Raw genomic sequence first — 22451 nt, 5'->3', positions numbered from 1 at the left:
GCTCCGCCCGTCCATATCCCAAGAGTACTCCAGTGCCCCCTATGGATTCAAAGAAAAGGATTTACCTGGTAAGTACCAAAATCCTATTTTTACCCCAAGTCACATCTCTGCAGAAAAAGACACCGTCTTTTCAGCCTCAGTCCTTTCGTCCCTATAATAGTATAGGACGCCCGGCCTATAAGGACGCTGCAGTGACTAGTATATGAAGTGGCTAGTTATTAAGTGGCAGCTAATATCAATAGCAGTGTTATACCTGTGTTTCATTGGTTGCATCTTCAACTGATATTTGGAATTGACTCCTGTCTCTCCTTTTCACCAACAGGTAACTACAGCAGAGAGCTGATCACTGTGTTTTTTGCTAAAAGATATATTTGGTAACTACAGCAGAGAGCTGATCACTGTGTTTTTTGCTAAAAGATATATTTGGTAACTACAGCAGAGAGCTGATCACTGTGTTTTTTGCTAAAAGATATATTTGGTAACTACAGCAGAGAGCTGATCACTGTGTTTTTTGCTAAAAGATATATTTGGTAACTACAGCAGAGAGCTGATCACTGTGTTTTTTGCTAAAAGATATATTTGGTAACTACAGCAGAGAGCTGATCACTGTGTTTTTTGCTAAAAGATATATTTGGTAACTACAGCAGAGAGCTGATCACTGTGTTTTTTGCTAAAAGATATATTTGGTAACTACAGCAGAGAGCTGATCACTGTGTTTTTTGCTAAAAGATATATTTGGTAAATTGTTAAGTGGATTAATATCTGTAGTCAGCAAAAACCTTGTGATTGACTGGGGCTTAGTGATCTCACAGTTGGTAGTTGATTATCACCTTTTGGTTGAGGGTTGCTGTGTGGGGGAGGGGGGTGTAATCACAAAGAGCATGTGTTTGTAGACTTACTTAACCAGTATAGTATAGGACGCCCGGCCTATAAGGACGCTGCAGTGACTAGTATATGAAGTGGCTAGTTATTAAGTGGCAGCTAATATCAATAGCAGTGTTATACCTGTGTTAAACCGAAGGTAAACAGAAGGCAAACAAACTTACAAATTAACACAAGGCCTGCATTACAACCTAAAAACTCTGGAACTTTATGTGGCCTCTCCTCGCCTCAAACATGAGAACACCAAGACCAGGCTTACAACCTCTCTGTCTGAGAACATCAAGTCTGTCCCTGGGCCTAACCATCAAGATGAACAGGGAACTGTGGGGGAAGAGCACCAGGACCGGGATCAGCAGGGACATCCCCATTGCGTCTGAGTATGCCCCCCTCATTCTCATACCCACCCTAACTAAGATCTGATCAAAATGTTATCCCACTCCGACTTCTGCCACTAGTTACCTGCTATTGTGTTTTTTATTTTTTTTTCTCTCCATTGCTCGCTTCCAACCCACCATGTGTTTTTCCTGTAATGTTTACCTCCACTGATTGCACACCTTTCCATCATGCCCTACATGCAGGGTACATACTATTACATAAGCATCAGTTTTCCCATATATGAACTTGGCCCTTGCATGGCTCACCTCCCACAGTGTAACCTTCAAAGTGCGCCCAACATGGCTGCCCCATATGGTACACTTGTGGATGGGATGAAAAATACATGGACCTTGTGGTTTTGTTGGAACCCTACTCTAAACTGTAGGACTCTGAAATCACCCCCATTTTGTGTCATCTCTTCTAGGGGTAGACTATTCCACCTGGGTAATCCTACGCTTAGCGCCCAGGGTGGCTGCTGCACTTGGTACCTATAAGGGTGGAATACACAACCCTTGGAAATTATTACCCAAAATGCCTTCACCAATCCTGCGTTATGCTTTCTGTGGACTTAAGATTTTTCTTTTATGTCTGTGTTGCTTGTCTATTGTTGTATTACTCAAATCCTCTGTATCATGTGCATTGTTTTTGATGTCTGTAAAGCGCCTTGAGTCCTGTTGGAGAAAGAGCGCTATATAAATAAAATTATTATTATTATTATTATTATTATTATTATTATTATAAGAGTCATATCTGCCCAGGGATAGAGGAAAGGGAAGAAGACTGCAGCAGGCAGCCCATTCCCAGGAACAGAAGCCCTCCAACGCTTCTACCAAGTTCTCAGCATGACGCTGGGACCGTACAGGACCCCTGGATCCTACAAGTAGTATCCAAGGGGTACAGATTGGAATGTCGAGACGTTTCCCCCTCGCAGGTTCCTGTAGTCTGCTGTACCAATGTCTCCCTCCGACAGGGAGGCAGTATTGAAAACAATTCACAAGCTGTATTCCCAGCAGGTGATAATCAAAGTACCCCTCCTACAACAAGGAAAGGGGTATTATTCCACATTATATGGTGGTACTGAAGCCAGAAGGCTAGGTGAGACCTATTCTAAATCTGAAATATTTGAACACTTACAAAAGTTCAAATCCAGATGGAGTCACTCAGAGCAGTGATAGCGAACCGGGAAGAAGGGGACTATATGGTGTCCCGGGACATCAGGGATGCTTACCTCCATGTCCCAAAAAGTTGCCTTTCTCACCGAGGGTACCTCAGGTTCGTAGTACAGAACTGTCACTATCAGTTTCAGACGATGCCGTTGGATTGTCCAAGGCACCCCGGGTCCTTACCAAGGTAATGACCGAAATGAGGATTCGTCTTCAAAGAAAATGGACGACTTCCTGATAAGAACAAGGTCCAGAGAACAGTTGGAGGTCGGAGTAGCACTATCTCAAGTAGTTCTACGACAACACGGGTGGATTCTAAATATTCCAAAACCGCAGTTGTTCCGACGACACGTCGGCTGGTCCTAGGGATGATTCTGGACACAGTCCAGAAAAAGGTGTTTCTCCCAGAGGAGAAAGCCAGGGAGTTATCCGAGCTAATCGGGATCCTCCTAAAACCAGGAAAAGTGTCAGTGCATCATTGCACAAGAGTCCTGGTAAAAATGGTGGCTTATTACGAAGCGATTCCATTCGGCAGATTTCACGCAAGAACTCTTCAGTGGGATCTGCTGGACAAATGGTCCGGATCGCATCTTCAGATGCATCAGCGGATAACCCTATATCCAAGGACAAGGGTGTCTCTCCTGTGGTGATTACAGAGTGCTCATCTTCTAGAGGGCCGCAGATTCGGCATTCAGGATTGGGTGCTGGTGACCACGGAGGCCAGCCTGAGAGGCTGGAGAGCAGTCACACAGGGAAAAAATTTCCAGGGAGTGTGATCAAGTCTGGAGAATTCTCTCCACATAAATATACTGGAGCTAAGAGCAAATTTATAATGCTCTAAACTTAGCAAGACCTCTGCTTTAAGGTCAGCCGGTATTGATCCAGTGGGATAACATCACGGCAGTCGCCCACGTAAACAGAAAGGGCGGCACAAGAAGCAGGAGGGCAGTGGCAAAACTGCAAGGATTTTTCGCTAGGCGGAAAATCATGTGATAGCACTGTCAGCAGTGTTCATTCCGGGAGTGGACGACTGGGAAGCAGACTTCCTCAGCAGGCACGACCTCCACCCGGGAGAGTGGGAACTTCATCGGGAAGTTTTCCGCATGATTGTGAACCGTTGGGAAAGACCAAAGGTGGACATGATGGCATCCCGCCCGAACAAAAAACGGGACAGGTATTGCGCCAGGTCACGAGACCTTCAGGCGATAGCTGTGGATGTCCTGGTAACACCGCGGGTGTAACAGTCGGTGTATGTGTTCCCTCCTCTGCTTCTCATAACCAAGGTATTGAGAATTATAAGACGTAGAGGAGTAAGAACTATACTCGTGGCTCCGGATTGGCCAAGAGGGACTTGGTACCCGGAATTTCAAGAGATGCTCACAGAGGACTAATGGCCTCGGGAGCTAAGAAGGGACTTGCTTCAGCAAGTACCATGTCTGTTCCAAGACTTACCGCGGCTGCGTTTGACGGCATGGCGGTTGAACGCCGGATCCTAAGGGAAAAGGCATTCCGGAAGAGGTCATACCTACCCTGGTCAAAGCCAGGAAGGAGGTGACCGCACAACGTTATCACCACATGTGGTGAAAATATGTTGCGTGGGTGAGGCCAGGAAGGCCCCACGAAGAAATTTCAACTAGGTCGATTTCTGCACTTCCTGCAAACAGGAGTGTCTATGAGCCTCAAATTGGGGTCCATTAAGGTTCAAGTTTCGGCCCTGTAGATTTTCTTCCAGAAAGAATTGGCTTCAGTTCCTGAAGTCCAGACATTTGTCAAGGGAGTATTGCATATACAGCCCCTTTTTGTGCCTCCAGTGGCACCGTGGGATCTCAACGTAGTGTTGGGATTCCTCAAATCATATTGGTTTGAACCGCTCAAATCTGTGGATTTGAAATATCTCACATGGAAAGTGACCATGCTGTTGGCCCTGGCCTCGGCCAGGCGAGTGTTAGAATTGGCGGCTTTGTCTTACAAAAGCCCATATTTGATTTTCCATTCGGACAGGGCAGAACTGCGGACTCGTCCCCAGTTTCTTCCTAAGGTGGTGTCAGCGTTTCACCTGAAACAACCTATTGTGGTGCCTGCGGCTACTACGGACTTGGAGGACTCCAAGTTGCTAGACGTTGTCAGGGCCCTGAAAATATATATATATATATATATATATATATATATAATTCCAGGACGGCTGGAGTCAGAAAGTCTGACTTGCTGTTTATATTGTATGCACCCAAAAAGCTGGGTGCTCCTGCTTCTAAGCAGACTATTGCTCGTTGGATTTGTAGTACAATTCAGCTTGCACATTCTGTGGCAGGCCTGCCACAGCCAAAATCTGTAAATGCCCATTCCACAAGGAAGGTGGGCTCATCTTGGGCGGCTGCCCGAGGGGTCTCGGCTTTACAACTTTGCCGAGCAGCTACGTGGTCAGGGGGGAACACGTTTGTAAAATTCTACAAATTTGATACCCTGGCTGAGGAGGACCTGGAGTTCTCTCATTCGGTGCTGCAGAGTCATCCGCACTCTCCCGCCCGTTTGGGAGCTTTGGTATAATCCCCATGGTCCTGACGGAGTCCCCAGCATCCACTAGGACGTTAGAGAAAATAAGATTTTACTTACCGATAAATCTATTTCTCATAGTCCGTAGTGGATGCTGGGCGCCCATCCCAAGTGCGGATTGTCTGCATTACTTGTACATAGTTATTGTTACAAAAATCGGGTTATTATTGTTGTGAGCCATCTTTTTTTAGAGGCTACTTCTTTGTTATCATACTGTTAACTGGGTTCAGATCACAAGTTGTACGGTGTGGCTGGTATGAGTCTTACCCGGGATTCAAGATCCTTCCTTATTGTGTACGCTCGTCCGGGCACAGTACCTAACTGAGGCTTGGAGGAGGGTCATAGGGGGAGGAGCCAGTACACACCATGTGATCCTAAAAGCTTGCTTTTGTGCCCTGTCTCCTGCGGAGCCGCTACCCCCCCATGGTCCTGACGGAGTCCCCAGCATCCACTACGGACTATGAGAAATAGATTTATCGGTAAGTAAAATCTTATTTTTCTATCGGTACTTCCGACACTTCACTATTGATTGAAGTCCAGGATTCCGCCCTAGCGAAACTGTAATTCCAACTTGTCGGAAAGGATGAGCGGATTCGCCTCTCGTCCATGTGTTTTCGACACGTGCAGGCGAAAACATATCAGTTTTTGACCATTCTTTTCGCCTATAGGGACGTTAATGAAATAAGATTCCTTAGTCTCTAGAAAGGGAGGTGAAAAAGCTTCCCCTAACCCAGTGCTCCAGTAGCTCATAGCGATCAAACAGATTAATGCAGCAATACAATGAATTCCCTAGGGAATTTTTGTCATAATTTCCATTTCCTCTAGACTTAGGTAGCTTTGGGAAGATCCACTAACCGTGAATCCATTGGTTTCATGCCTATCAAACAAATATTGTCTTCCGGTCCCAGGGGCTACCTCACCAAAGGAGTCTTCAGACCGTAGTATAGAAACCATCCTAAAATCTATAATATGCAGCTGCAGTAGTGGCCCTGTAACCTGTAAAGGTTGGATGCTGGGTTACAAAACCCTTAGAGCCTGAACTCAATAAGACATAATGGCTCACTCGAGCACAGGTATGTCCAAAGTCCGGCCCGGGGACCAATTGCGACCCGTGCTGACATTTCCCTGGTCCGCAGCCTCTGCTCACATTTCCCGCTTGCTGACATTTTCACCGGCCCGCAGCCACTGCAGCCGGAAGTGGGTGGAGTAGTAAACACGGGACGCACAGTGAGGACAGCGAAATCCAGTGGCATCCCAGCAGCAGCTGATGGTGGGGCCCCGCGAGCGCGCATTTACCTTCCCAGGAGAGGCGGAAGGACTTTCTGGCTGTCTTGCTGTCTTGAGCGGGTGAGGGGGTGCCGGCCACCACTGTGAAGCTGTGAAGTTTTTGCCGTCTTTCTGGTGAGTGTGCAGGTGGTGGGGGCAGGAGTGCTGGACGATGCTGCAGTATGCTGGAGGGAGAGGGGATTAGGGGTATTGACACGCTGTATATGGATCAGTCTGGCAGCACTGCTGGGGGCATATAATGTGTATCTGGCACTGGGAGTATTTTTGCATCTGGCAGCACTGGGGGCATTTGTGTATCTGGCAGCACTGCTGGGGGTATTTATGTATCTGGCAGCACTGCTGGTGGCATATAATGTGTATCTGGCAGCACTGCTGGGGGCATATAATGTGTATCTGGCAGCACTGTGGGGCATTTCTGTATCTGGCAGCACTACTGAGGGCATATAATGTATCTGGCAGCACTGTGGGGGCATAGAATGTGTATCTGGAACTGGGGGCATTTGTGTATCTGGCAGCACTGCTGGGGGCATATAATGTGTATCTGGCAGCACTGCTGGGGGCATACTGTATAATGTGTATCTGGTAGCACTTTGGGGACATATAATGTGTATCTGGCAGCACTGCTGGGGGCATATAATGTGTGTCTGACACTGGGGGCATTTGTGTATCTGGCAGCACTGCTGGGGGTATTTATGTTTCTGGAAGCACTGCTGGGGGCATATAATGTGTATCTGGCAGCACTGCTGGGGGCATATAATGTGTATCTGGCAGCACTGTGGGGCATTTCTGTATCTGGCAGCACTGCTGAGGGCATATAATGTGTATCTGGCAGCACTGGGGGCATTTGTCTATCTGGCAGCACTGCTGGGGGCATATCATGTGTATCTGGCAGCACTGCTGGGGGCTTATAATGTGTATCTGGCAGCACTGGGGGCATTTGTGCATCTGGCAGCACTGCTGGGGGCATATCATGTGTATCTGGTAGCACTGCTGGGGGCATATAATGTGTATCTGGCAGCACTGCTGGGGGCATACTGTATAATGTGTATCTGGCAGCACTGGGGGCATTTGTGTATCTGGCAGCACTGGGGGCATTTGTGTATCTGGCAGCACTGCTGGGGGCATTTGTGTATCTGGTTGGCCCCCACACATTTTCACCTCACCAAATCTGGCACTCTTTGCAAAAAGTTTGGACACCCCTGCTCTAGCACAACACAAAAGCAGTCAGCAACCTATTGTGTGAGATCACTCTGTAGATAGAACTGATATGACATCAATGGCTGTCTCTGCCCACAGAGCCTTGTGGCTTCGTCAGTGGACAGCGGATGCTGAGTCCAAATGAGAGGCGAAAAGCCTTCCATATATAGGAGGTTTTGTTTGGAGTGGATTTATATAAGTGGTTCACAAGTTACTGCTGACAAATCCACTTATTTCCCTTCAGCTCAGCAGCTAGACGGCATTATTTGCAGCATCCTTTCATTCCTTTCATGTTGCATGATTAGAGACACAGCCATATGTGCTCTGTGGCTCATCTCACAAAAGCACAATACCTGTAAGCTCAAGAATCTTAGTTTGAGTCCCAGGGTGGTCCCATTAAGGAGCCTCAAATGTGGCCTGTAGCCCCAGAAGGCAGGGGACGGAAATCAGCTGTTACAGGCAGGGCTTACAGCATGACGCACTCCCTCCGCACCTAGAGGACCTAAGTGTAGGAGCACGCCTAAGACATTTTAGTCACATGGGAAAAGCTCCTACCAAGATGCCTGGTTAACACCCAAGGATACAAAATAGAGTACCCGCCTCATAGGTTGTCACTTCAAATTTACCAGTTTTCTTCGAAAGACAGGTATCCCTACAGGAGTCCATACACAGAATCCTGCAAACTTAGTTCCAACTCGTCAAGGAACAAGGGATTCTATTCCAGCCTGTTTGGTAGTTCCGAGAGTGAATGAGTCTGTCGGACCCATCCTGAATGAAGTCCCTGGACCCTAAGGGTCTTCAACTTTAACGAGGAATTTGCTAGGGCAGTCATCACAGGACCTGGAACAAGGGGAGTTTTTGGTATCTTTGGATATCAAGAAGGCCTGCCTTCACATTCACATATGGCCGTTCACAAAGGTCATGGCGGAGATCATCTAGCATTCCTACAATTTTAAAAAACAAATATCCACTACCAATTCTAGGCCTCACCTTTTGGTCCTTCATCAGCTTCGAATGTATTCAAAAGGTCAGGATGGAGAGGAGGCTACAACTCCTAATTAAAAAAAACCCCATAGTTTAGTATCTGGACACTTCCTCATAAGGGCGCTATCCTGCAAACAGCTATTGCACAGCGTCATTCTCGACAAAAGGTTTCTTAAGACATTACGTGGGGATTCTCAATATACGGGAATCCCTCTTTATGCCTATTCGGAGATTTCAGTTTCTGTGTATGATTCTGGACACAGTATCTTGGAGAGTTTCCTTCCTCTGGAAAGAGCCTGGGGAATCCAGATGTTAGTTCGGTTAGTCCTGAAACCACATTAAGTCTCCATGAATATCTTGGAATTGACTGCAATTTACAATGCTCTAAATCAGGCCTTCCATCTACTACAATCAGGACATTAATTTACTGTCCGACAACACCACATCAGTGGCGTACAGTACGAGTTGGAAGAGCAGCAGTGAGAGAGGTTTCCAAGATACTTCTCGAGGCGGAAAGAGATGCCATGGCCATCTCAGCCATCTTTATACCGGTAGAACGGGAAAGCGGACTCTGAGCAGACAAGACCTACACCCAGAAGAGTGAGGTCTTCATCCTCAGGTCTTCCAACAGATAGTATATCGGTGGGGCTGCCCATAGGTAGACATGATGGCATCTCGGAACAAAAAGAGGTGTCAGAGTTATTGTTCAAGAACAAGAGATCCACAGGCAACAGCAGTGTATGCGCTAACGATGCCCTAGAATTAGCAAACAGTATATCTTTTCCATCCATTTGCCTTTACAAAAATAGGAGAGACTTCAGACAGTTCTAATTGCCCCAGACTGGCCACGCAGAGCTTGGTACGCAGCTCTCATTTACCTGATGGTAGAAGAACCCAGGCCTCTGGCTCCGGGAAGATCTTTCTTAACAAGGCCCATTCGTCTATCCAGCCTTACACCGGTTACGTTTAACGGCATGGACGTTGAAAAGGCAAATTCTAGCCACGAAGAGCTTTCCGGCTGCTGTAATACTAACTATGCTTCAAGCCAGAAAGGCATTCCCATCGAATATGGAAGAGGTATGTCTCCTGGTGTTAAGGACGACAATATCCGCCAGCGGATTTCAAACTGGGTCGCCTTTTATGCTTCCTACAGTCAGAAGTGGATGTGGGCCTAAGTTTGGCCCATTAAACATTCAGATTTCAGCTTTATCAATCCTTTTCCGGAAACAACTGGCCAAGCTGCCAGATATTCGGACATTTCTCAAAGGTGTGCTTCACATACTACCATCTTTTGTACCACTTCCGACACCTTGTGATCTAAACCTGGTTTTAGATTTCCCGCAATCTTCTTGGTTTGAACCACTACAAATGGTAGATGAAAGATATCTTACGTGGATCAAACTCAGTCTCCAAAAGCCAGGCCCATACACACTTGACGATAAAATGAGCGACGTCTTTCATTTCAGCCCTCATCAACGACGTCGCTCATTATATCGTCAAGTGTGTATGCATCCGACGACCACCGATGCGCGGCCCCGCGGGACGTTAACGACCCTCGCTTATCTGTGGAGCATGTATGCTCAATTTCCACTATGGCCGTTACCGACCAGAGACGTCGTTGAATGTGTATGGTGTGAACGACCAACGACCAAGCCACTGTTCACCAGCCCTGTTCCCAGCTCATTATTTTAATAAACTGTTCAGCTTGGATGCTTCAGCGATGAATGGTCTTTGGTAGTGTGTATGCTCATGTCGTTTGCTCAGCTGTTCAAGGGAAGTTCAAGGGAAGTCGTTAACGATGGTCGTTAACGACGTGTGCATCGTCAAGTGTGTATGGGCCTTTATTCGTCAGCTGTTTTGCCTCTACCACATTCCATTACAGCCCACTCTTCAAGGTCGGTGGGCTCCTCTTGGGCAGCTGCCCGGGGAGTCTTGGCATTACACCTATGCCGAGCATCCAACTGGTCGGGTACAAACACATTGTCAAATTCTATTGGTTTGATACCCTGGCGTCAAAGGACAGTCAGCATGGTCGTTCAGTATTGCAGGGGTCTTCGCACACTCCCGTTCGTTAAGGCAGCTCTGGGACGTCCCCATTGTAATAAGCATTCCCCAGTATCCCCTATGGATGCAAGAGAAAATGGGATTTTGGTACCTACCGGTAAATCCTTTTCTCGTAGTCCGTAGGGGATACTGGGCGCCCACCTCTGTGCTTCGTAAATTTTCCTGCAAAAGTTAAGTTCTTGTGTGACAGATTGTTGGATCAGCTTTTGCTGTCCCTTCTAATTCTTCTTGTTTTGCTGGTTATGTTCTTTCTCATTCTTCTGTTTCTTCCTCCTCTCAAAGTATGTTCCGTCTCCTTCAGGCACAGTTTTTCTAGACTGAGCTGTGGGAGGGGGCATAGAGGGGGGGGGGGGGGGCAGCACACAGTCAGCTGAAGATTCCTTAAAGTGCACCGGCTCCAGCAGACCCATCTATGCCCATTGTAATAAGCATTCCCCAGTATCCCCTATGGACCACGAGAAAATTATTTACCGGTAGGTAGGTACCAAAACCCCATTATCTGCCCCACCTGCAGTGCAAATGGTTTTTCCCATTAGAGAAAGATTTTGGTTTTGCGATCAGGTATGAATTCGGTCCATTGTGCTTGTACCCCTGTTACTCACTGCCTCTCCCTGTCATCCTCTGCCTCCACCTGCCTTACGCTGTCACCCTCTGCATCTCCCTGCCACCCATTCACATGTGGCATATTGTGACTTGGGTTGAGGGTGGAGGATGGTGGCCCAGATTATATTTTTGCACCTTGGCCCACTACTCATAAATTCTGCAACTGCTCCCATTAAATATATTAAACCTTATCTGGTACCCTTTGTCAAAAGAACCATGGTACCTTCGAGCTTTACTCAAATATACAGCAATATCTGGCCTCCAGTTGCTCTGTTGGTTCCTCTAGGTAACATGGTGCTATTCAACTTTGGGGCTGTAACCCATCCTTCTCTCACTTCAAATACTGTTTTATGGTACCTTGGGGGAGATGTATTAAGCAGTGAAAAGAGTGGAGAAGTGAACCAGTGGAGAAGTCGCCCATGGTGACATTCATCAAGTGCATTCTATCAAGTTATAAGTAGCTGGCCCAGTTCTCCACTCTTTTCACTGGTTTATACATCTCCCCCCTTGTCTGCAGCTCTGCACTCGCTAATGCAACCAGGCAACTTGGTGATGTCACAGGTGAAATTAAGATACTATTTAATGCTTCATTTGGATTCACAAATGCTCCTGCCCTACAAAATGTTATTTTGCATAAAAATAATACGTTTTGAGAAATATTTTCTTTATGACATATTTAAAGATGCAATTACCTTTTAATGAGTATAATTATGTTCTGTCCTTGAACTGTTGGAATATGCCACTAGTTAACGTATAACATTATACATATAAAAAAAATTCATAATTTAGGTAAATTGATGTGTGAGCGAGTACAGTGTTTCCTCTTTATTATTTTAGTCTGTAAGTTAATGACCTGTACTGCTGTAATACATAAAACATTCCTCATTATTTTTTAGATTTGAGTATTGGGAGGACTTTGAGGAGGAACATGGTAAAGGAAGAGACAATGGTTATCAGAGTCTCCACAAAGTCCTTGAACCCTTCTTATTGCGTAGAGTAAAGAAAGATGTAGAAAAGTCTCTTCCAGCCAAAGTAGAGCAGATTCTCCGAGTGGAGATGTGTGTTCAGCAGAAACAGTATTACAAGTAAGTCCTACTTTGCATCCCCAACCTAGATCATGCATGCTGGCTGTTTACTTCTCTCAACATCTCTTACTTCCTTTTGTTTGGTTGCAGGTGGATCTTAACAAGAAACTACAAGGCTTTGACCAAGGGGACAAGAGGTAGCACGTCCGGTTTCCTTAACATTGTAATGGAACTGAAGAAGTGCTGCAACCACTGTTATCTCATTAAGTTCCCAGAGGATACAGAAAAGGAAACCAGGCTTGAGGGACTGCAGGTCAGTGAATTACTAATTCTAGCGAACGTCTAAGGTACATTCGTCATTTTAGAAATGCGTCCTTATCATTGTCCGCAGAGGATATTACTGCCCAAGTAAGTGTTTTGTAACAGGCATTTACCCTTTTACGGGTTCTGGACCTGTATCTCACTGCGTTAAAATTGCAAAACATAATGTGTCTGCATCATATCTGTATTTTGCTACACCACATTTATTATAGGTCTGTCATATGCATCCCGTATGTCATTACACAAAGGCATTTTTTTCTTGTTCTGTCATCCTTATTTCTCAATCATCCACTAGGGGACACTGGAGTTAGTCAGCTGGGGTGTGAAGATTGCAGACCGGAGGTAGCACAATGTAGTTATAAAAAAAAAATTCACAGCTGGCTCCTCCCCCTTCACGCACCCCCATCCCTCCAGTTTGAAAAATTGTGCTAGGAGGCAGAAGCACAGAAAAGGAGTTATTGCTCCATAAAGAATTATTTTCTTTTTTCTAAAGAATTCAGTGGCTCGATCCCACCTGTCTGAAATGAGGGTGCAGGCTTTCATTAAGTTACTCTGCAGTACTTGTTGAGACAAAGATCCCGGTGGAAGGGATCAGCGGCTCACTCAGGGGATCTTCAAAACAGTGAGTAGCTCTGACAACGGCGGCTCTTAAACCCCCCTAGACAGATCATGCTAGCAGGTCCTCGGCAGGCTCCCCCGCAGGAGCGGGTTGGATAGACATTGCTAGCCGGAGCTTAAGCTCTGGAGCGGCGGTCAGGTGGCGCGGGTCTCATAGCGCAGCTGGGTGAGGCTGGAAGCGGTGAGATTAGGCACGCATACAGCGGAGGGGGAGCTTAGCGGGAGAAAAGGTTTTGGACCAACACCACTAGTAGGGCTGCGGGTCTCGCTACCAGGGAGTGCAGGGATGCAGGGGCTGAAGCCTCTTCTCTGCTAGACAGTGACAGCAGTGAAGTGATTAAAAAATCTCAGTTGCGGCCATTTGTCTTCCATTTAGGCGTGCTGGTAGAGCGGAATTATTACAGTGAAGGGGGCAGAGATGTAAGGAGCAGCTTTGCCTTGCAGATAGAAGCTTATAATGGCAGCCATATTTGACTTTTAGGTTTTCCCCACAACACATGTATAGTAAGGCTAGGAGTCCAATTGCGCTGGCTATGGGCTATACAGTGAGTAAAGGAGTACTGTTAATTCAAGATCTCATTTATTTATTTATTTATGATAATAAAAAAACTCATATAATTGTCTTCCAAAGGATGCTGCTGACAGGTCCTGCGGAGAGGGAGCATCAGAATTCTCAACCCTGTTACAACCCAAGCTGTCTCAACAGTTGGTGGTGTGGTGTTTGTAAATGTCTGGCTGGTAAATTGTTTTATTTTTTTACGGCTTTTTATATACAATTCCGGCTGTGTGACTCCAATTTTTCATTGCTCCCCATATCCCTACGGTCTTTCTCCATCTATACAATAAGGTGAAAGCACTGCTGGTTAGTGTGTGTGTGTGTGTGTGTGTGTGTGTGTGTGTGTGTGTGTGTGTGTGTGTGTGTGTGTGTGTGTGTGTGTGTGTGTTTAACATGGCGTCTAAAGCACCAACCAAGACCACAAAAATTTGTTGTGTGCTCAAAATGTAAGAAGAAGAGCACAAGTGTTGGCAACTCTGGGGTGTTCGGCACATGTTTGGGAATGGACGCTCAACCTAGGAGCAGTGGTCCACCCGGGTCATGGGAAAATTCCCTGGCAGATATCTCGCAAGCAACATTTAGAATGGGCTGTGGGTTTTTCAAAGACCATGGAGGAATTTTTAGTTAGACTTTCTCCGTCTGCACAGGTAGAAAAGACTGTGCGCAAATCTGTAAAGAGACCTCTTCCTGTTCTGCAAGAAGAAGAGGAGGGTCTCTTGGCGGATGAGAAAGACAGGAAGTCAGTTGGGGAGATATTTGATGTTAGTCCTCAGGAGGAGGGCTCAGAGGTCAAGGGCTTAGTATTCCTTATTGAGGCTGTTAAACAGGTCCTTAACTTCAAGGAACAGGAGATTAAAGAACCTTAAGTTTTTGATCTGTTTGAGTCTCAGAAATCGCAAAATGTCAGTATTCCCGATTTCTCAAACACTCCAGGATCAGATGGGAGAAGCATAAAAGCAACCGGATAGACGCGTCCAATTACCCAAAAAGTTCACAGTTAATTATCTCCTAACTAAGGGAGTCATGTGCAAATGGGAGGTGCCTCCAATTGCGGATGCGTCCCTGTCAAGATTGTCAAAAAAGACAATCTTACCAATACCGAACGTAACTACACTAAAAGATGGGTCAGATCGTAAGTTAGATACGGCCCTTAAATCCATCTTCGTGGCTGCAGGTGCATCACACAGGCCTATGATTGTCAGTGCATGGGTTAAATTAGGCTATTGTCGCTTGGGCTGTGCAAATAGACCGAGCAGCAGCGGAAGACAATAATCAGGAAGAAATAGTTCAACTAGCGGAACATATTCGTGAGTCGGTTGCATACATTTGCCAAGCTACAAAAGATGCTAGCAGGATAGCATCACGCATCTCAGCGCCGGCTATATCTGCCAGAAGGATTCTCTGGCTCAGAGATTGGCAGGTGGACTCAGATTCAAAGAAAGCAGTGGAAGCAATCCCCTTTGTGGCAGAAGCGTTATTTGGTCCCGAATTGGACAAGTGGATTTCACAGGACACAGCTGGAAAGTCTACGTTTCTGCCTAATACGTATACTAGAACCACGCCACCGGTAAGAAGAAACTACTCTGGTCCGGTGTTCAGTTCATTTAGGATGCAGCCCTTTCTTGCCAGAGGTAGAGGTTTTGGTGGACAAACTCGTGGAAACAGGGGCAGAGGCCACAGCCCGTAAACAGGACCCTAAACCTGTTAGCAAAACCGTGGCATGACTGTCTCCCAGCTCACCTTGTGTCTCCCAAAGTGGGCGCATGGTTGATAAGGTTTCAGGAAGCATGGGCTGAAACCTCCCCAGAAGTCTGGATCAACAATATTATCTCCCAGGGATACAAAATAGATTTTCTAACCCTACCTCACAGTCATTTATGTACTACAAGCCTACTTCGGTGCCCTCAAAGAGCGAGGGCATTAGACACTGCTATTCAATAGTTACTTCTGATGGAAGTAATTATGCCAGTTCCGGTTCCACAAAGAGGAACGGGTTTTTATTCAAATCTTTCTGTAGTACCGAAACCAGATGGTTCAGTCAGACCAATCCTAAATTTAAAGGTGTTAAATCAGTTCCTGACGGTTTACAGATTCAAAAGGCTGTGGTGGTAGGGGATTCTATTATCAGATAGACAGCGAAATCTGCTACTGGGGCCGTGATCGCCGTACGTCCTGTTGTCTCCCAGGTGCTTGGGTACGGCACATCGCGGACCGGGTAGACATATTGTTGGGAGGGGCTGGTAAAGACCCGGCGGTCTTGTTTCATGTCGGCACCAACGACAAAGTTAGTGGTAGGTGGGATGTAAAGACTGAGATGAGAAAGACTATAGGGAATTAGGCAAGAAACTTAAGGCAAGGACATCTAGGGTAATATTCTCCGAAATATTACCAGTGCCACGCGCTAGTCCAGGGAGACAGAGGGAGATTAGGGAGGTAAATGTGTGGTTTAGAGACTGGTGTAGGAAGGAGGGGTTTGTGTTCTTGGAACACTTGGCGGACTTCTCAGTCAGGCGCCATCTTTTTTGTCGTGATGGATTGCAACTGAATGAGGATGGGGGTGCGGTGCTGGGGGGCAGGATGGTTAGAAGGTTGGAAGAGCTTTTAAACTAGGAGCCTGGGGGGAGCATTTAGCTAGTAGCTATGGGTCAAACAATGAGAACAGTAAGGAGGGGGTAGTGAAAAAATTGGAGGTGGCGAAGGGGGGAGGGAAAGATCAGCGGGCAAGGGTATTTGCGGGGGTATTGACACAGAAATTACCGACAAAGTTATTGCCCATGGTATCCCTAAATTATTATCTTATGACAATTCTGGTCCTACAGTACGGTATATAGAATATGATGTCCATAGCATAAGGGAAAATACCTTCATCGGGGGGGGGGGGGGGTTATCAAAGACCTAATAGGTCTTATAGTAGTAGTAAAGAAGGCTGTATTAAGTATGATGGGGGTGCTAAGGGAGGGAGGAGACTAACAGTCGGTAAGAGTAATTCTAGAAAGGCACTTGTAAATAAGGATAACATACCATTAAAACAAACTGGCAAGGGAAATATTAAGCTAAAATGTATGCTGGCAAATGCAAGAAGCCTATCAGGTAAAATGTGGGAATTGGAATGGCTTGGATCAAAAAATCAGTATGATATTATAGGTATTATGGAAACATGGTGGGACGACTCCCACGACTGGGTTGCAAATTTGGAGGGATATTCACTTTTCAGGAGCGATAGGGCTGCCAAAAGGGGAGGAGCGGTATGTCTCTATGTAAAACCATCTCTAAAGCAAAACATAATAGATGTTTTTTACGAGGGGACTGGAGATTACGTGGAATCGCTATGAGTTGTGATTGCAAGCGAGGTCATTGAAGCAAAAAGATCATTAGGGGTAACAATACTACCGTATCTGGACGATTTTCTGATCAAGGCTCCGTCCCAGGAACTATTGATCCGGGGTGCACAGATCACTCATCAGATTCTGATTCAACACGGATTGTGAACTTCAAAAACTTCAATTTACAACCGACACAGAGAATACAATTCCTGGGTCTTGTCTTAGACACAATACAATTGAGAGTGTTCCTTCCCGAAGTCAAGATTCGAGACATCAAGGAAATGGTTCGACAAGTCTTACAGAATCAGACTGTCTTTGCATCTTTGTGTATGACTTCTGGAAAACATGGTGGCATCTTTTGAAGCGATCCAATACGGCAGACTTCATTCCGGACCTTTCCAGTTAAATCTGGTAGCTCAAGGGGCAGGCATGCATCTTCTCCTTCACCAAAGAATTCACTTGTCATCTCAGGCCAGGACTTCATTGATTTGGTGGTTGGGTCACAAGAACCTAGCAAGGGGGAAAAGGTTTGGGATCTGGGATTGGATAATTATGATGATGGATGCCAGTCTCAGAGGATGGGGTGCAGTACTAGCAACCATCAATTTCAGGTTAGATGGTCACCGTATGAGAGCAGTTTGCCAATAAATGTACTGGATCTGCGAGCCATCTATAATGCACTCCTTCAGGCGGAGAGCCTAGTAAGAGCTCAACATGTGAGAGTACAATCGAACAATGTGACAGCGGCGACATACATAAACCATCAGGGAGGAACAAAAAGCTGCATGGCCTTTAAGGAAAGCTACAAAGATTGTATCCTGGACAGAAAAACTTAACATAATCCTGTCGGCAGTCTTCGTTCCAGGAGTGGACAATTGGGAGGCAGATTACCTCAGCCGTCAGGATGTGCACCCAGAGAGTGGAGTCTACACCCCCAGGTCTTCGACTCAGTGGTAAGACAGTGGGGTTTACCACAGGTAGATCTAATGGCCTCTCGACACAACCATCAACTGCCAAGCTATGTGGCCAGGACACAGGATCCAGCAGCAGAAGCAATGGACGCGCTAGCAATTCACTGGAATTACAACCTGGTTTACATATTCTCACTGTTTCCCTTATTGCCAAGTGTTAAAAAAGATGAAACAGGAAAGAGCATGGGTAATATTGATGGCACCAGACTGGCCTCGCAGAAGTTGGTACTCAGATCTGAAGAGACTTCTGGTGGACGTGCCTTGGAGATTGCCGCAGAGGGAGGATCTGCTGTCACAGGGCCCATTTCTACACCCAGATCTAAACCACCTACGTTTGATGGTGTGGTTCTTGAAACCAGGATTTCAAGGGAAAAAGGGTATCCCAAAATCAACTATTCCTACCATGTTAGCAGCAAGGAAGCCCGTTACTGCGGCACACTACTATAGGATCTGGAAGAAATGCATGGACTGGTGCCAGCCTAAGGGTTGGAACCCTAGAGAATTCCGCCTTTCTAGATTGTTGAGGGTTCTCCAGTCCGGTTTGGATGGAGGATTACGTTTGGGATCTTTGAAGGTGCAGATTTCAGCCCTTTTAATTTTTTTCCAGTAAAGGCTGACGTCCTTGCAGGAGGTTCAGACATTTTTACAGGGAGTGTTGAGAATTCAACCACCTTCTCGTCCACGCACTGCTCTGTGGGATCTAAATTTAGTGTTGGAATTTCTGAGATCTGACCCTTTTGAACGGGCGGATCTAAAATGTGTGTGCTGGAAAACAGTTTTGCTCCTTGCTTTTAGCATCAGCAAGGAGGGTCTCTGAATTGGGGCCCTGTCATTTAAAAGTCCCTTCCTAGCTTTTTACGAAGACAGAGCAGAGTTTTTAACCTAAGGTGATCTCTGGTTTTCACATAAACCAGTCAATTGTGGTCCCATCTTTCCACGGATTGTCAAAGGGGGGGCCTGTCCCCAAATGTGGTCAGAGCCTTAAGGATATACGTACAGGTTACAAGTTACATTAGGAAGTCAGGCGCTTTGTTTGTACTGTATGACTGCCCCAGGAGGGGCTGGCCAGCTTTTTAACAAACCTTGGGGGTCATTCCGAGTTGTTCGCTCGGTAATTTTTTTCGCATCGCAGCGATTTTCCGCTTAGTGCGCATGCGCAATGTTCGCACTGCGACTGCGCCAAGTAAATTTGCTATACAGTTAGGTATTTTACTCACGGCTTTTTCTTCGTTCAGGCGATCGGAGTGTGATTGACAGGAAGTGGGTGTTTCTGGGCGGAAACAGGCCGTTTTATGGGCGTGTGGGAAAAAACGCTACCGTTTCTGGAAAAAACGCGGGAGTGGCTGGAGAAACGGAGGAGTGTCTGGGCGAACGCTGGGTGTGTTTGTGACGTCAAACCAGGAACGACAAGCACTGAACTGATCGCAGATGCCGAGTAAGGTTGAAGTTACTCAGAAACTGCTAAGAGGTGTGTAATCGCAATTTTGCAAATCTTTTGTTCGCAATTTTAATATGCTAAGATTCACTCCCAGTAGGCGGTGGCTTAGCGTGTGTAAAGCTGCTAAAAGCAGCTTGCGAGCGAACAACTCGGAATGACCCCCCTTAGCTAGATGGATAAGAGTAACCATTAAGCAGGCATATATTTAAAAGGGAAAGAGAGTCCTGTTTAAAGTGGGTGCTCATTCAACGTGATCAGTTGGGGCTTCTTGGGCGGCGGCTAGAGGAGCGTCCACTGCCCAACTTTGTAGAGCGGCAACGTGGTCATCAGCACATACGTTCACTAGTTTCTACAAATTTGATACCTTTGCTTCTAGGGATGCCAAGTTTGGTCGTTTGGTTCTGCAGGTTTCTGACAGCACTCCCACCCTTGGGGGTATCTTTGGGACGTCCCCAGCTGTCTAACTCCAGTGTCCCCTAGTGGATGATAGAGAAAAGAGGATTTTGATACTTACCAATAAATCCATTTCTCTGAATCCACTCGGGGACACTGGACGCCCACCTCGGTGCTGCCAGCCTGCGTGTTCTTGTTATATTGGTTCAAACATGTTGGTTAATGTTTTGGATAGTTCTTGGTTGCTGTTTTGGCATTGTGGTATGGTTGTTTCCTTCCCATAGGTCTTTTATCTTTCATGTTCCCTCTTCTCTCTGTCAATTTTTCAAACTGGAGGGGGGGAGCCAGCTGTGAATACTTTTTTTTTTTTAATAACTACATTGTGCAACCTCCGGTCTGCAATCTTCACACCCCAGCTGTCTAACTCCAGTGTCCCCGAGTGGATTCAGAGAAATTGATTTATCGGTAAGTACCAAAATCCACTTTTCCCTTTTTTTAGCTACCTCAGTAATATATTGAATTTATATTTTTTCCTGACCAGTCTTTGATCCGGAGCAGTGGGAAGCTCGTTCTTCTAGATAAGCTGCTGACCCGACTGCGTGAGAGAGGTAACAGAGTGCTCATCTTCTCTCAGATGGTGCGCATGTTGGACATCCTGGCTGAATACCTTACAATAAAACACTACCCTTTTCAGGTACTGCTACTAACATAATACATTATCCATTTCCTCGGAAGAAGTGCAAATTGTGCCTCTCTTATTACTGCAATGTTTTATCTGCCTTAAAGTAAAATTTTATTTCTAAGCCAATCGGATGTGTTTTACATCCGATCCGATGCGCGGTCCCATGAGAATCGGATCGGAGCTCCTAGTGCTGCACTCGTGATATGTCGGATCCCGCAGGCATGGCTGGGATCGCATACGATACATTGTAAGCAAAAAGACTGCATACGATGTATCGTATGCGATCCTGCCGCTCGGGAAGCTGCCGGGTGGTTCAAGGGAAACCGCATCCGACTTTAGCCTCAGACATGTCGCTGTAGTGTATGGGGCCCTATAGGTTCTTCTTACTTTGTATTGTATGCATTTCTCTATCGCTACACAACCTCAGTACATGTCCTTCTGCCAGACGCATTGTAGTCAGCCTCTCTTTTCCCATAGTCACTTGCTGCATCTGTTTGTCATGTGACCAGACCTGTTCATTCTACTATCAGCTGTGTGTACCTTGTGTCTGGCTTATTAACTTGTAAACTGTATAGTGTGACCAAGGAAGACTGTATAGTGTGACCAAGGAGGAGATGTATCAAACCTTCTAAAGCAGTCCTGGCCAACCTGTGGCTCTCCAGATGTTGTGAAACTACACATCCCAGCATGCCCTGCCACAGTTTTAGCATTCCTTAATAGCAAAACTGTGGCAAGGCATGATGGGACTTGAAGTTTTAAAACAGCTGGAGAGCCACAGGTTGGCCAGGCCTGTTTTAATGAGTTGTCCATTGCAACAAATCAGCATCTAGCATTGTGTAGAATGTACTTGATAAATTATATTTTAGAGAACAATGTGTGAGCAGCTTATAATAATGTACATTTTGGGAATGGAGACACTTGTTATATTTTTGCCTTAGGGATGGCAGAGTTTGATCACCCACTATTCTTTCATGAATATACATAAAACCTGGGATTTGGAGAATGGTATGCTGGCCTGCTCGGCAGAAATCATTTCTGAATTTGTTTTTTTTATGCACATATTTCTTTATTAAATATATATTACAATGGTCTATGGAGAACATACAAGGATAGTATACAGGGCTCTCTCTGTGTGCACTTTTCTACATAAGTATGGAGGTCTCTACTGTACATGGCATGTAGTAAATGTTACATCATCAGTATAAATCATTGATATGGTGTCTGTATATATCCACATTCAGAATGTTCACAAGGTCATATTGTTAACAGTCGATTTTAGAGTTAGTCTGTGGTTAGAGCTAAAATCACATGAAAACACTATGTCGGCGTTCCAATTGTCGACATTCTGAATGTTGACATTTTATACCACACCCATATCATTAACATCTTTTTAAGTGTTTGTCAACAACATTTTCTGCAGCAAGACATGGGGTCCAGTGACACCACTAAGAAAGGAATACATCAGTTCCATTACCTGAGTTGCTTGCAGTACAAGAGGGCTAACTCAGCTCCTAACTGCCATGTTACAGGCTGTGTGTGTATGTGTGTGTATATGTATATATATATATATATATATATACACACACACAAATATAAAACCACAGAACTCGCCACCCCAGAAGCCAGAAGTGGGGCACACAAGTGCACTTACCACTCATAGGGTGGGGTGCATGTAGCCCATGACCACCACTCAAATACATACAAACAGAAAACCCGGCACTCACCATATATATATTAATTATACATACACAAACAGGCACAACTATACAGTCTTTGGGGACCTAAACAATGTGCCATATATTCTAGTTGGCAGGGTATGCTGGGTCCTGTAATTTCACAAAGACTGGAGAGCCACATCTTGCCCACACAGTGTATAGTTGTCACCAAAGGGAAAGTAAACATGCAGGTGAAAGGATGTGGACATTGTTTTACTCACTCACAAAATGTTAAGAACCAATAGAAATCTAGTGGATGGAAATTAGGCTGCACAAAGTGATGTGCTTTAGTCTGTGAGCACCT

The 22451-nt window shown here is 45.7% G+C and overlaps 1 protein-coding gene across 4 annotated transcripts in view; it reads left to right on the top strand.

The window, feature by feature from the left end:
- The window catches only part of CHD2 (chromodomain helicase DNA binding protein 2), a 241660-nt gene that overhangs the window by 158637 nt on the left and 60572 nt on the right, over positions 1-22451 (top strand). For all 4 annotated transcript variants that reach the window (XM_063925729.1, XM_063925730.1, XM_063925728.1 and 1 more), the window contains exons 17-19: positions 12002-12190; positions 12281-12443; positions 20292-20444. In XM_063925729.1, coding sequence (XP_063781799.1) covers positions 12002-12190; positions 12281-12443; positions 20292-20444 — 505 coding nt within the window. The remainder of the gene's footprint in view (positions 1-12001; positions 12191-12280; positions 12444-20291; positions 20445-22451) is intronic.

This window comes from Pseudophryne corroboree, chromosome 6, assembly GCF_028390025.1.
Source record: "Pseudophryne corroboree isolate aPseCor3 chromosome 6, aPseCor3.hap2, whole genome shotgun sequence".
Lineage (NCBI taxonomy): Eukaryota > Metazoa > Chordata > Amphibia > Anura > Myobatrachidae > Pseudophryne > Pseudophryne corroboree.
Note: the sequence above shows the minus strand (reverse complement) of the source record. Positions and strands in the feature narration are given on the sequence as shown.